The 15,890-nt window shown below is 32.9% G+C and overlaps 1 protein-coding gene across 1 annotated transcript in view; it reads right to left on the bottom strand.

The window, feature by feature from the left end:
- STXBP5 (syntaxin binding protein 5) overlaps positions 1–15,890 on the bottom strand; it is a 190,851-nt gene that overhangs the window by 41,581 nt on the left and 133,380 nt on the right. Inside the window, exon 19 of the mRNA XM_049789323.1 lies at positions 14,776–14,841. Within this exon, the coding sequence (XP_049645280.1) occupies positions 14,776–14,841 (66 nt within the window). The remainder of the gene's footprint in view (positions 1–14,775; positions 14,842–15,890) is intronic.

The raw sequence follows: 15,890 nt of genomic DNA, 5'->3' as shown, positions 1-15,890 counted from the left end.
GGGGATCCCATGAAGTGTTAGTGGGGATCCGGGACCCCACTGATAATTCTTGGCCAACTGGGTAGGCAGTTCAATGCAAGGGCCTATGGATACAGAGATGCTCAGGCTTGCAGAGCTGGGAACTACCCAGACCACCCAGATGGTGCCCAGGAGCCTCCAAGGGCACACCCTGTGGTGCTTGGGACCCATTGTTGCCAGGAATGAACCTGGGCTGGGAACACACCAAACTACTATAATACTTCCCAGCCCCAACACTTTACATTTTTTTTAAATAAACTTTTTTTTGTTCTACTGTTATACTTCTTAATTTTCTAAGTAAAACTTCTTAAGACAACGAAAACACAGAACCACAACTTATGACTTTTAGAATATGATTTTTATAGAAAACATATTTATAAGGAAAATATTTATTATAAATCATTCAAAATGATCTTTGTTTTTATTGAGACATTATTATCCACCCCTTTTCTCACAACTTGCAGATATGTATCATCCCTTTTTGCAAGATAAATGTAGAAACATATGCACATTAAAATAAAAAAACAGTGAAAAATAAAAATACTAAAAGTCATCTTTAAGGATATGGCCAAGTGAGAATATGGGATCAGCTTAATATCCTTTAGAGACAAAAATTATTATCTATCTCTCATGTTCAGCCTAAGTTCCACAGATTTAGAAGTAGAATATATATTATAAAATACATCAAAGATACAATGTCTCTATAATATGACTAGTACACATAATGTATATTTAGTATATGCAGCAAAGAATAAATGAACAAAATATTTATTCCTGTACAATAAGCTAAACTTCTAAAATAAATTTAAAAAAGAAAAAGGACAAATTAAGTATTATGGCCCAATTAATAAAAAAGGATATCATTTGGAAATAACCACATTATGCTAACTAAATGGAGGTAATCTTCAAAGAGAGAGCAATAAATGGTAAAGATTGAACTATAATAAGTTCTCTATCTTCTCGAACCTTTAGAGCTTTCATCTTTTATATTTTTCATATTTCAACTTCTCTAAATCTTCTTTCCCTAAAATGTTAACATCTGTCACCATAATTCAACTTTGCAAATTCTCAAAAGTATTTCCTATGGTACAAAAGATGTCACATGAACTCAAACAGGAACTGTTAGACTTGTTCAATCCAACAAGTCCTAAAGTCTTAAGTCTTAATACTTCAGAAAACAACTTATTTGAAGGTAAGCCTTCCATTAGGTGATTAAATTATTAAGGATATTAAGGTGGGTTAAACCAAATCAAAGTACTAGAGAGATAAATAGTACAGTGGTGAGTAGAACGCTTGCTTTTCAAGATACCCCACCCGGTTCGATCCCTAGATGGTTTCCTGAACTCTATAAGGAAAATTCCCAAGTGCAGAGCCAGGAGTAACCCCTGAGCAAATATCACACACACACACACACACACACACACACACACACACAATCCAATACATGAATAAGTAAACCCAATTTACCTACACACACACACACACACTCACACTCCCACACACACAATCCAATACATGAATAAGTAAACCCAATTTACCTAAAGAGAAGGAAGGACATACAAAGGTACAGAGACAATGGGGCATACATGCATTTAAAAAAAAAAAAAAAAACAGGAGAGGGCACAGTGAGAAGGTAACCAAGCCCTAACTCCGGACTTCTAGTCTACACAATTATTCTAGAGAAAATAAATTTGCTGTATAAACCATCCAGTCTAAATTATTCTATTATATATTATATATGCTGGATCGACAGTACAGTGGGAAGAGTGCTAGCCCTGAAAACGAGTCAGGGGTATGTCCTCAGCACTGCCAAATGTGACACTACCTCTCCCAATTTTAAAAAAAAAAAACTGTTATGATTGGCTTAAATACATACAAAAAAATTAAAGCAAAAATTGATACATTTAGTTTTGTTCTAAAAACAACTGTCAAAGAAATTTCAATAATGTAACTTTAACTAAACTAATGTCTTTATACTAGGAAACAAACAGCAAGTTATTTCTAAAAAGATCACTATAAATCCTTCAAATGTAAAAATGAGATGATTTGATAAATGAATAAAAGGTGTTATGATACAAAAACAGACTGCTGAGCAGACTTTATTATGAAATTTAATGGAAATACATTCAGAAATAGAATCAAAAACTAATATACAACATTTTATTTTCTTCAGATTTGAGTCACCCTAAAAAAGAAAGAGAATTTATTAGACAATCTCAGGCTTTTATGTTTTAAAATACTAGACTATAATTTAGTTCTTGACCCATTAAATTTCAAAGCAGAAAATAAAAAAATTACCTTAAAAATGGTGTGACTGCATACAGGACTCAACTTTTCTTTTGGATAAGCTTCTTTCAACAGCCACATTGCAGATTAAATAAAAAATGAGAGGCTACACCCATGTTATCGTAGAATGTTGGGGGATATAAACCAGAAGTCTCAATACAATTTGGAGTTTGAAAATAAAATTAGAAATACCTAATTCAAATTTCCACTTAAATTAATATACATACCTTTTCATACATAATAGGTCCAAATCCAAATAAAACCGTAAGAATTTATTTTTCACTTTATAAATGAACTGTGAATATATTACAAGGAAAAGACACCACATAACATAAGAACAGAATATTTTACAGATATAAAGAACAGAATTTGGTCCTGGTTAGGTCAACACCATGAACCATTCCAAGGGTCTCAAACTCGGGGCCGCAAACAACATTTTGTGGCCCTACCCTAGAGGAATCTTTTTTTTTTTTTTTTGTTTAGTTGTTTGGGTCACAACCTCCAATGTTCAAGGGTTACTACTGACTTTGCACTTAAGGAGCACCCCCGACTTTGCCTCCTGCGGCCCCCAGGTAAATTGAGTTTGAGACCCCTGAAAGGCAATACAACTTAATTTCCCTTAGGCTCAGTTTCTCCATTTGAAAAGTTAGAGGGTTTGAGATGTCTTAAAATTGTATGATTTAATGCACTGCTGACTTAAAACATAACGACAGAAGAGCCTGAAGCTATACTAGATGACAAACTTAAAAAAAGAAAAAATTAAGGACTCATATGAGAACTAATGTGACTCACACATCAGAGAACTAGAGAACAGTTCTTGGATGAATGAAGAAATTATTCTAATTGAAATTCAATTCAGAAGTTACTTTGCCATTTGTTATAAAAAGAAAATCATTAAGTTAACTACAAAATCAAAAGCTGATAAATATCCTGTATTTAAAAATGTCATATAAAATATCTAATATAGTGCGTAGATCTTAGGAGAGACCCATTATACTGAGCTGTTATTTGTATGTTTTGGAACAGCACCAATTAATTCATCATACTTTTGAATGTTTTGTACTTAAACTTCCAATATCTCTCTCATAGGTCCCTGTAATCCATTTGGTAATCATTACTTTTACATAGAAATTAGTGATTAAATTGGACATGCATGAAGCTGTAGACTATTTGTCCAGTTAGGACTCTAGTTTCAACATGATGCAGAATAAAATAATTTTCAGGATAGATGGGCCATATAATTTCAAAATCTATCAAACAAATGCTATAACGAGGACCAGAATTCTTGTAGAGATCAGAAAAATTTCACTAATGCTTGGTTGATAAAAGATATATGTACTAGGATGACTATAATGCCAAATAAAAATAACAGAAATCTTTACCAGAATCTTATAAACAAATAAAAACATACATAATATTATTTTTGAAAGGAATTATAAAAGATGCCGATGTTGGGGCCGGGCGGTGGCGCTCGAGGTAAGGTGCCTGCCTTACCTGCGCTAGCCTAGGAGACGGACCGCGGTTCGATCCCCCGGCGTCCCATATGGTCCCCCAAGCCAGGAGCGACTTCTGAGCGCATAGCCAGGAGTAACCCCTGAGCGTCACCGGGTGTGGCCCAAAAACCAAAAAAAAAAAAAAAAAAAAAAAAAAAAAAAAAAAGATGCCGATGTTAAAGTTACCGCTCTTTCAAATAGGATATTTCAAATAGGACATTGAGAAACTGTAATCAGGTCACCAGGATATAAATTCTAGCTGTCATTTGCTTGCTGTAGAATCAATAGGTATGATGTACTCAGTTTCCTCATCTGTAAATCAGGGGTTAATAGTAACTGGCTCACAAAAATTAGTTAAATGCATTAAATAAGAAAAATAAATTTATAAAGGGCAAGCACATTGCCAAGAATATTGCAACTGCTAACTACTTTTTCAAAATGTTACTTTCTCAGCTCTCTTATAGAGTTGAACAATTAAAGAAAGATGGTGGGGACTGATTTTCCAGGCTTGGGTTTAGGCTTATTTGTTAAAATAGGATTGATAAATTGCATGTTTAACCCTGTCCTAATACAACATTAATTTCAAAGAATTAGGGGGAATTTAGGAATAGTTTCAGAGGCAAGTCAGCCTCTGTCAGCTTTATTAAGTTTCCTTACCAAGTTAATGCCTTTTTTTTTAGTCACACCTGGTGATGTTCAGGAGTTACTCCTAGCTATGCACTCAGAAATCGCTCCTGGCTTGGGGGACCATATGAGATGGTAGGGGTTTGAACTGCGATCCATCCTAGGCTAGCAGGCACAAGGCAGACGCCTTACCATTTACGCCACCGCTCTGGCCCCCTTTTTTTTTTAACACTTTTAAGAATAGCTGAGGTAATTCAGTGATAATATTGTTAACAGTTGTGATGCACACAGTCACTGTGCCTACTACTATCCTTACTCCAAGCCCACCCGTTAATTTCCTACCATACTTTTGTCCCAGTACTTGGTAGCCTCAATTTTGTAATTCAAGGTCAGGGGTTTGTCATTCTTAAATAGTTTGTTTCCTTGTTTTGTTTCTTTGTATACCACAGAGGAGTGAGACCATCCATATCGCACAATTAGTTCCTATGTCCTCCCTGTTAGGTCACTGCTTAACTGTCTAAGCAGGAACTCTAAGTGGTTTCATATTGAAGGAGAAGTCAAAGTCTTAAGAAGTTCCTGGCACTTCAGAACAAGGTCAGCACTAGACATAGGCAGGAAAGACTACATTTTGTTTGAATAGGGGGCCAGGGAGCTGAAGCACATGCTTTGCATATGAAGCCCAAGTTTGATCTTCTACATCATGTGGTCTTCTGTATAACAACCCCTACAATATCATAAGCCTTCACTAAATGTCATTGATAGGTTTGGGTTTTTTTTTGTATATATATATATATATATATATATATACATACATACATACACATACATATGTATATATATACAGAATACTCAGAACACTAATAAATTTTGAGAATATCAACATAATACCAAAAAATGTCAGCCACAATAGCGAAGTCCTTAGGAGATCTATAAGTTATTTTTGCTGTCTCATTGACATTCTGCTTTTGACTAGTATATTTTATACTACATCTTATAACAAAAGTAGGAATTAACAAAAACAGTGAAATAAATGTCTCATATTTTTTAACTTTTAGCAAAATATTAATGCCTAAAATGGGGCAGTCTTTGAGTGGGTCTACTTTTGGGGATCTCCACAAAATATAAAATATTAATTCAGAAAGAAATATGCACACCTAGGTTCATGTGGAATGACAGATAAGCAGGTATAGGAACAACAATATATTTTCAGAACAGAATATTACGCATCGACAAGACAAAATTTCACAGTTCACTGGAACTTAGCTGAAACTACAGGGTATATGTATATGTATATATATATATATATATATATATATATATATAAACACATATATGTAATGTTAAACAGAGGGAGGATGAATATGGAATTATCTCATCTGTGGTATATGAAAAAACAAAACAATGGAATAGTACTGAACAACGATAAACTAATGATAAACACTTGGTTTTTGATTATGAAACTGGCATTGCCAAGCAGTGTGGGGAGGGAGTAAGGGTGGTCAAGAAGTAACATAAGAAAAAGTGGTAGAGACTCTTTGTTACTTTTGTTTTAGTGGTGGGGTATATGACATTGTATAACACCACCATAAACATTAATATTATCATTTTCATCTTATCTAACTTTTTTAATAAATAAAGAAAAATGGAAAAGTGAAATTTTCTGCAATATAAACCTAACATTTAAATCCCAGGATATAAACCTTGGACTAAATCCTGGGATTTTAAACACTGAAAAATTCTAACTGAAAGTAAACTATACACATATATGTATGTATGTCAATATACAAATACAATAGGAATTTCAACAATGATCTCTTTAGGAAAATATCATGTATACCTGTTCATAATAAGTATCAAAAGATGACTAAAGTTAATGCTTTTTGAAAAATATGACTACAGAAATTTGCATGAAAAAACTAAACCTTTACAGTAACACCAAGAAAATTTTTAAAGAACTGCCATTCAACAATATCTTTCAACAAAAGTCCTAATAAATATGTACATTGAGTCTTTCAAATAACCAAGTTTAAATATTCCATGTCACATAAATCTACACAAAACAGAAATAATCAGGAAGACAGTTTATAAATTTACCAAAGCAAATAAAATCCCAGGATCAAAAATCAGGTATCATCTTAAAAATGTTAATCATGTGCTCAGTCTCTTTCATGCCAGATACTGTTCTTAGCTACATTTTTTAGTTCTTTGGTATATTTAAGTAGAAGTGTCCTTTTTAAGGTTCTATATCCAATGATGGCAATCTTTAAAGAGCTATTAAGATAGATGAGATTATTAAAGAATGTGACTGAAAAACTATTAAAGAGTATAGTTGAAAAACTATTTTGGAAAAATGCTAGCACATAATTAAGGCAATTTAACTAGTACCAAATGATTCATTGAAAAAACCCACAGATACAAAGAGATAAATGACTGAGTCTCCATAAATAGAGATCCCTTTGCCAAAGAATAAGACACATTTTTTTTTAAAATAAATGACCAAAGGCACTAACAGCCAATGTTAATATAACTCAACAGGGTTCAATTTATAGCACATAGTAAAAACTGATGTTTGTTTGGGCCACACCTGGCGGTGCTCAGGGGTTACTCCTGACTCTGTGCTCAGAAATCAATCCCAGGAGACATGGGGGACCATTAGGGATGCCAGGATTCGAACCACCTTACATCCTGGGTCAGCCATGTGCAAGACAAACACCTTACCACTGTGCTATATCTCTGGCCCCCCTGATGGTGCTTCTAAAAATATATTTGAAATTAAATTTTATTGCATAGTAAACTTATCAGTTAAAAATAAAAAATATTCAAATAATTTAAGAGGACTAAAAATTCTTCTAATTTATACAAGTCAGGTACATGTGGTTAGGAAATTGGAGAAAAATAATATATTAAGTATGGAACAGTAAATTAAAATTAAAATTAATTGAACTTGATAATAACTAAATGTATTCTTTTTTAAAAGTGGGTTTTTTAAGCTTTGAAAAATCTCTTAAGAATATTCCATTATAATGCCAAAATTTGAGATATATTATGTTCTCCAGTCTAGTTTAAGAACCTTGGGCATGTTTGGTAACAGCAATTGTGAAAAATAGTAAATAAAAAGCATTAATTAAAAATGCTTTTCATGCACTTATTTTTACACTGGGTAGGAGGTCCTTAAACAAAAAAAAAAATCACAATTAAGGGCTGGAACAACAGTACAGCATGTAGGGCATGTGCATTACATGTGGCTGACCTATTTTTCCCACCAGGTCTGATTCCTGAATGTAGAGCCAGAAATAACTCCTGAGCACTGCCAGGTGCGGCCCCCAAACAACAAAAAAAAAAATTCATTTGAGCCCAACGGTGTGAGGATTAAAGAATAAAGAGCCAGTCTTTTAGCAAAAACTAATTTCTTTAAAAATTGAGATCTTAAGCATATAAAAAAAAATAAAGATAGAAAAATAATCTAGGAAGAAAATGTTTACTCCACACTTGGGAACAGGGAGTCAGAGAGCGAGCTGAGGAAGAGTGTCAAATGCAAGAAGTCCAGATTTCATTATGTCTTCACGGGGTCCCCTGCACATTGTTGGAGCAACTCAGAGTACTTGGAGCTGCTCCCAAGCATGGCCAGGTGTGGCCCTATAACCCTTACAAAAAAAGTTCCTCAACAAAACCAACTGACAACATAAAATCATATCACTTATGATATAAATTGAACCTTGTTTTATTTTAAACTAAAGCAAAAATAAAAATAAGTAGTGGAAAAAGTCACATTGTAAGTCAGAGAAAGAGCTGCAACCCCAATTTAACCCATTTTTAATGATTGCCCCAATGAGTGAAGAAGAAACACAGCCCAAGAGATTATTGCTTAGCAAAGGATAACAAATTAATATACACAAAATGCAATGCATTAGATAATTTTCTGGTGTTGAGTTAGCATTGCATAGAGCAAGAATTAGAAACAAAATAGAAATTTCTATTTCCTACCTATATCACTGGCTACCATCTTGGAAAACTTTCTGCTTTTGGTCTTCACTGAAAATAATATTTTGATATAAAATGTCAAAATCTAATAAAAAACTAAATAAATTTAACATAAATAAAGTAAATATTTTAAAATAAATATACTATACCCTTTTCTATAAAATTATTCATTTTTTGTTCATCATCTGAATTGTGTGGTGATGAAGAACCTACACAAATAAAGACAATGAAAGGAACAGACACAGTCAGTCACAGACACAGGGTTGTTGCGGGGTAAAAGTACAAACACAGTCATCAGGTAACATGAAATACATACATTTCTAGGTCACTGGTGAAAATAAAAAGCCATCTAAGTAGCTAACAAAAATTCTTACGAACAATTCGTATAAGAATAACAATCATCTTGAAAGACAGATCAACTCATAGTGCATGTGTGACTGCATATACACAATTATTCCAATATAATTTGTCTTTAAATTACAACCAATGAGAAATTATATCTCTCTATATATATGTTAGAAAACAGGCTTATCTATTTTTATGTACACAGTAATGAATTAGCAAATAAATTATGTAGTGAACAAATATTATACTGGTGATTCTATTCTTGAGTTAACTTTCTAGCTATAATCTTTTTTTTTTTTTTCGTTTGTTTTGTTTTAGGGTCACACCAGGCAGCGCTCAGGTGGTTACTCCTGGTTCTATGCTCAGAAATTGCTCCCGGCAGGCTCAGGGGACCATACAGGAGGTCGGGATTCGAACCACCATCCTTCTGCATCTAAGGCAAACACCTTACTGCTGTGCTATCTCTCTGGCCCCACTATAATCTTGAAAAGTAAATACAAATTCTCTACTAATAGATACAGTTATTCATATTCTCTATATAATGCTTTAAGGATAATGCTTATTTTATATGTGTTTAAATATTTAAGTTTAATGAGGTAAAATGTAAACTTTTACTCTGGTTGTGTTAAATTTACGTGACATTGTATCTCATAGTTGAATTATGATTATATTAATCATAAAATTATACAATGTAATTGTACGATACATAATTAGTATATATATATATGTTTATAACTATAATTTTATAATTATACCTAATAATTAATATTCAATAGAATTGAGTTTTACCTATTTTTCCATGGTCCCAATTTACACAGTCATTACTAAATTTCTAACATAAATATTCTATTATAAATGCAATTTTCAACAGTATTCTAGCCCTAGTTTCTTAAAATGGGTTGCAACTCCACAAGGAATCACATAACTTAAAACAAAATTTTGAAATAGATTTAATTTTTTATTGATAAATGATTTGTATACCTATATACTGAGAAGTACATTAAAGTTTGGGAGGTGGGGAGTCTGAATGGAAAAAAGTTTAAGTACTGTTCTAGGAGGTAACTTTTTATCAACAAATATATTTTCACAGCACACAAATAATACTTTTTACTTTTTTCACAATCTTCTTAGTTATAATCGCCTTCATGACCTTAACTGTAATTTCCTTGGATGATGCTAACCACCTAATACTTTGCATTTTATGTTTACATAGAACAAATCTTTTTCATTGAACTTTAAAAAGCTGGGCTCCATCTAATTCGGCTTTATATCTTCCTTGCATTCAGTGGATTGTTTGCAGGTGAAAATATTGGAGTAAACTTCTGTTGAATGAATAAAGCTTTTGACAGTAAGTTAATACCTAGAACATTGCTGAAATCAACTTTGTTTTTCCTGTATATTTCCCATTGTTTATCCCAGTGAAACCACTAAATTGTAATGAATAAGATCCTAATTTGGATTCAACTCCCCTCATCAAAATGGCACTTTCTTAACTTTTGACAAAATAGAAAATATTGCTCAAGTGTATCTTCAGACAAAATAAAGTCTGTCTACATTGGTGGCTCCAATTACTGTTAGTATGGTCTTAAAAAACCTGTTGTTTAGGCAGTAAGGCATCTGACTTGCAAGCAGCAACCCAGGATGGATGGTGGTTCGAATCCCAGCATCCCATATGGTCCCCCATGCCTGCCAGGAGCGACTTCGAAGCACAGAGCCAGTAACCCCTGAGCACCACTGGGTGTGACCCCCTCAAAAATGTAACAACCCCCCCAAACCTGTTGTTTAAAAACCAAAATATTTTTGCTTAACAAAATACAAGTCCTTTTAAATCCTTATGAAGAATCTATTAAATTAAGTAATGTAGAATACAGTAACATTTTCAGGAAAATAGATGCATTTGTTTTTATAAAAATAAACTATTTTAGGAAGATAACTGCTAATATTCTATCCACTTATAATTTCACCTTAAATTACTGGGGGAAGTGTTACAGTAGTGCTCGGAGCTTACTTCTGATTGCTCACTGATCACTCCTGCTGAGAACTTAGTGAACATATGGGGTCCCAGGGATTGAATGTGGATCAGTCACATTCAAGGCAAGAACCTTAACCATTGTACTATCTCTCCAGCCTCTCCATGTCCTTAAAAGTCACTATGGATTCTTAATATCAGCAAAGTGATACACAATTTATCAATAATTATTTTCTTTAATATATTTTGTAATACATCTAAATAAGAATGTAAAAATACAATATCTAACATTCAACATTTTCAGCAGGCAATACGTTATACCTATAAGTAAAAACAGCAGATTTATTTCTCTTCTCACTGAAAATGCTGATCCTTGGTTGCCATAGCTTCTGTGAAAACTTACAAAAAAAAAATCAGAAATTGTTCTTATTTGAACATAGCTAATTGTTAAGATTACATAAACACAAAAAATGCCTACTGCTTTTAATTTTATTACATAGGATATGTCTATTTTAGAGAAATCTCTCTATCTCTAGAATATATTTAATCTTCGATGAAGTATGTAATGAAGCAACATGCATTCTTTGAAATAAAAATCAAACATTAGTAATTGAATTTTCAAGCAGATTCAAAATAGTACTATTAATTTTCTATTACAGGTAGATTGTCCTTAAAAAAACTGAATAGGTATATCATATGCTTTTATTTTCTTAGGCTATTTTAAAAAGAATTCTTACATAAAATTGTTTATCTTTTAAGATCTCATATCATGATTATAAAATTTCAAAGTTTTTCCAAAAAAATTTCTCTTTGTTTTTAAGCATTATTAAAGAGCATATACCTTGATTAAATTTCCATAATGTAAAGTTCATTCCCCTCCTTTCAACTTAAAAGAGTATCACATAAACTGCTGGTGAATTTTCTAAAAGCTGTATTTGTGTACTGATTTTGTTAATTTATATTACTTCCCTTATTTTCTTCTATTTAGACACTGCAGAATGCATTTTTTTTTTAATATTTGTTTCTGTTTTGTGTTGGGACCACACTTGGCATTGATCAGGGATCACTGCTGGCAGGATTCAGAGGACCATGTGGAAGTGGAGGATGAAACCTCGGCCAGCTACATACAAATGCTCAACCTACTATTATTTTTTGGGCCCTGCAGAATGATTTGAGACTGGTACTCTCATTACGGCTTTCCGCGGTTTTAATTATATTATTTTCTCGAGCTCTTCTAATTCATTTTGAACTCACCCCATCCATATTTATTTATTTTGAATAATCTAAGTTAGCTGAACATGCACATATAGGGAAGGAGAAATAACAAATTACGCCTTCATTTTCCTACTAGAATGACCAAAGACATTCTAATATGATCAAAGAAAAATACAACTTTGCAAATAACAACAAAATTGCCCATGGAAAGTAGTGAATATTAGTAACAACTAATTTTAAAATAACATTAAATGAGCAAAAGGTACAAATTTTATATAAAGTGACAAAAGGATAACTTTCTGAATTTTAGTCAAGTTTTTAATTAAATGCTACATTTCTTTCTTTATTGAAAAATAAATGAATTTTAAATAAATTTTGTCCACCAAAATCAAATTTATTTTTTATAAAAGTCACATTACTGCTATGCAGTAATGAATATAACTTTAAAAGTAATGAGTAATTTTTAAAGCAATTCTTGAAAAAAGTCTTATACCTTTCATAGTTCAACCAAAGATAAACTGGTTTTTCTAAAGATAAAAATTTTCAACTTATCATCAATAATTCTTAATGTTACAAATTTTCACTCTGCATTTCAAACTCACAGAAAGAAACACTGTGTTAACTACTATTCTAAACTTCTGCAACTTAAACTTTTTATATGGGCAAAAATGCACTTTTTATTTAAAAATATTGAACCATGTTTGAGTTTTGAGAGTATTAAGAAGAATTTGAAGGGGTTTTGTGTCTATGTATATATATGAAATTAAATACATATGTACATATCTACAGTTTTCTACTGCTATGCTATTCAAAAATGACAAATAAAGCTATGAAAGTTTTGCTTATGATGCAAAGAATAATTACTTCATTTAAACTAAATCTTGTTATATTTTTTTTGTTTGTCTTTGGGCCATTCCTGGTGACACTCAGGGGTTATTCCTGGCTATGTGCTCAGAAATCGCTGCTGGCTTGGGGGGACCATGTGGGACAACAGGGGATGGAACCATAGTCCGTCCTAAATTAGCACATGCAAGGCAAATGCCTTTACGGCTTGCACCACCACTCTGGTCCCCTTGTTACATTTTTGATGGTAATAATAACCCTGTTCCATATTATGTATTATTCTACCAATGTTCAGATTTAATGTTAGTTGCTAATTATGTGAGTTTTCTTTATGTTGCCATATGTTTTATTAACTTAATGAGTGAATTTAAATAAGGAATTTGAGAAAAACAGGAAGAGAAATTAATTTAGAAATGATTACCTTGTGCAGTATCAGTAACATGTAATTTTAAAACAAAAGCTTCAAAAGCTAATAAAGTACTAAAGAAAATATGAGAAAACTGAAAAATGTGCTTTTCAACATTTCTCACTCTTAAGAACTGTTTTATGCCATTGAACAAGTTATAGAAAGATCAAAATCTAAGGACAGTGTTCATTTATGCTAAGTATAATGGTAAAGAAAATTCTCAGCCAGAATAATTTAATAAATAAGGTAATTAAGAAAAAATAAAGTTTTGTTAAACTGGAGGGAGAGCACTGTAGGAGGAGCAAATCTTCATTATGAGAGGGGAGAGTTGGCCATACTCAGAAGTGTACTTCCGACTCTGTGCTTACTCCTGTTGGTGAGGGGAGGCCTACAAAGGGTTCCAGAGACTGAAGCCCCGTAGTAGATATACACACAGAAGCCAATCAGGTTGGTACCTTCAACTTCTGTCTAGAGGGTTCAGTTGCAAAAACATATCCAGGGAAGCGTTCCCAAATTATGAATTAGCCTAAACAGAACAGAACCAAGGGCTCTTTGGCCTTTTATCAAGCTCAAATTCCATACTCCCTCCCACTTTATCTCCTATGTTCTATACATGGTGATGGGTAAGCACAATGAACAGAGAAAGACTGATAGTGCAGCTGTGGCATGGGAGTGGGGTCCATAAGCAATGCCTGGAGGCTAAAGGAAAACTTGTTTTCCTTCTCACCTAGTTTTCTCTGCAGGGCTATCTAGGATAGGACTCAAGTTCTGTTCTCTCCCTGACCTGATTTTTCAGGATGATGTTCATATCCCAAGGTCTACAAATAATGGCAATCTCCCACAGATCCAGGGCCAACCATGTGCAAAAAAACAGCTGTCCACACTAATAATAAGGTTGTTTTTTAAGTCAACCTTATTAAAGATGAGCAATGTTCAACCTACTAAAGAGAAATTTCTAGTCACCATTAGATTGTAAGTGTTAAAAAATATTTTCATAACATTTTAATGGACAATATTTAAAGATAAGCAGGCTTTTTCTCCCCAAGATCTGACCTGGAATGGCTAGAACAATGGTGCTAACTATATCATTTGATCAAGTGGCAAGTAGGAACATTTACTGCTCCCTCCAATATAAATATAAGAAAATCAGATCAACATTTACACAGGTGCTAGTAATGAATTTTTAAACCTTAATAGCATTGGATTTTTATTTCTTTAACTTAATGAGAATGCAAATAATACACTGATTTTAAAAATAAACATACCTAAACTGACAACTACCATGACAATGGTAGTGAGTGAGAGAAATAGAATGCCTGTCTCGAATACAGGCAAAGGTGAGAGAGGAGGGAGATGGGGGACATTGGTGGTGGGAAGGTAGCACCGGTGAAGGGTGCATTTTTTTTAACTAAAATGCAACTACAAACATACTTGTAATCATGGTGCTTAAATAAAGATATTAAAATAAATAAAAATAATAAAAATAAACATGTGGAACAAACATTTCCTGTAAGTTTATCTTAAACTATTGGTCTAGAAATTCTATATGGGATTTTGTAGAAACATAGTCAAAAACAAAATAAAAAAAAAGTTACCAGAAGTTGGAGATTTGCAGCGATCCTCTGGGACTACAGTTCCTTCACTAATATCACAGAGACCTGCTGTAAAAAAATAAAAAAAAATTATACACCACAAATTTAAGTAGCTTTATTTATCCTACTAACAGGATAAATTCTACTAACATGCATCAAATTATAACCACTAGAAAAAGAACAACCACTGGAGCTCCAAATTTGTTCCAGTCACAAGATGGGTCATTTCATTTAATGATGAAGTTAACTTTATTGGGGAGAAGTAATCACCTTTTAGAAATTAGGACTCTACATGTCAGAATATTTTCTTCTGTATTTTCATACACATAAGGACTTAGCCAAGATCTGTCTGAATCGACAAACCTCAGAGCCTAAAGGAATATTATTGGAAAATAATAAAGGAATTTATTGGAAAAGAATATCCACAGAGGCAGTTTTCTGTTCATTGTAGATATAATACCTATTTATAATCTTATCATAGGTCTAAAGATCATTTTTGTTCTATTTTGGGGCCCTACTTGATAGTACTTAGGAATTACTGCTGACATTGTTTAGTAGACCCTATGTGTTATCAGGAATAGAATCTGAGTCATGCTAGACAAGCGGCATGCTAGACAAGCACCTAAACTGCTTGCACAAACTATTTTTCTGGCCAAGAGATCTCACGATATCAAGAGATTTATACTGACAAACCTCATTTCCTTTAAGTTGTGACTCCTTCTTAAAAATTCCTTTATGAATTATTACGAAGCCAACAAAATGTTTGCCCTTACATGGGGCAATTTTGATAAGCAAACCATCATTTTCAACTGTTTAAATAATTTACTCAGTAAAGTCATATTATTCAACATAATATATCAATTAACTGATAGCAAAATGAACTGATAAGGTCACATACTAGCTCACTAAATTAATCCAGGGGATGAAAAAATGCTTTCTATGAAAACTCAAAATGCTTTATTTGAACCTTATCTATCCCAACAGCTTAATTCTAGTGTCACAGTATAAAAACAACCATAAATAACACATAGCAAGTAGGTCTGGGTGCTATAGCAGAAATGTATATACAAAAGTTGACAGTTTAGATAGAGAGCAGTTTTCTGGCTCCTGGAATAGTT

Source organism: Suncus etruscus, chromosome 15 (assembly GCF_024139225.1).
Source record: "Suncus etruscus isolate mSunEtr1 chromosome 15, mSunEtr1.pri.cur, whole genome shotgun sequence".
Lineage (NCBI taxonomy): Eukaryota > Metazoa > Chordata > Mammalia > Eulipotyphla > Soricidae > Suncus > Suncus etruscus.
Note: the sequence above shows the minus strand (reverse complement) of the source record. Positions and strands in the feature narration are given on the sequence as shown.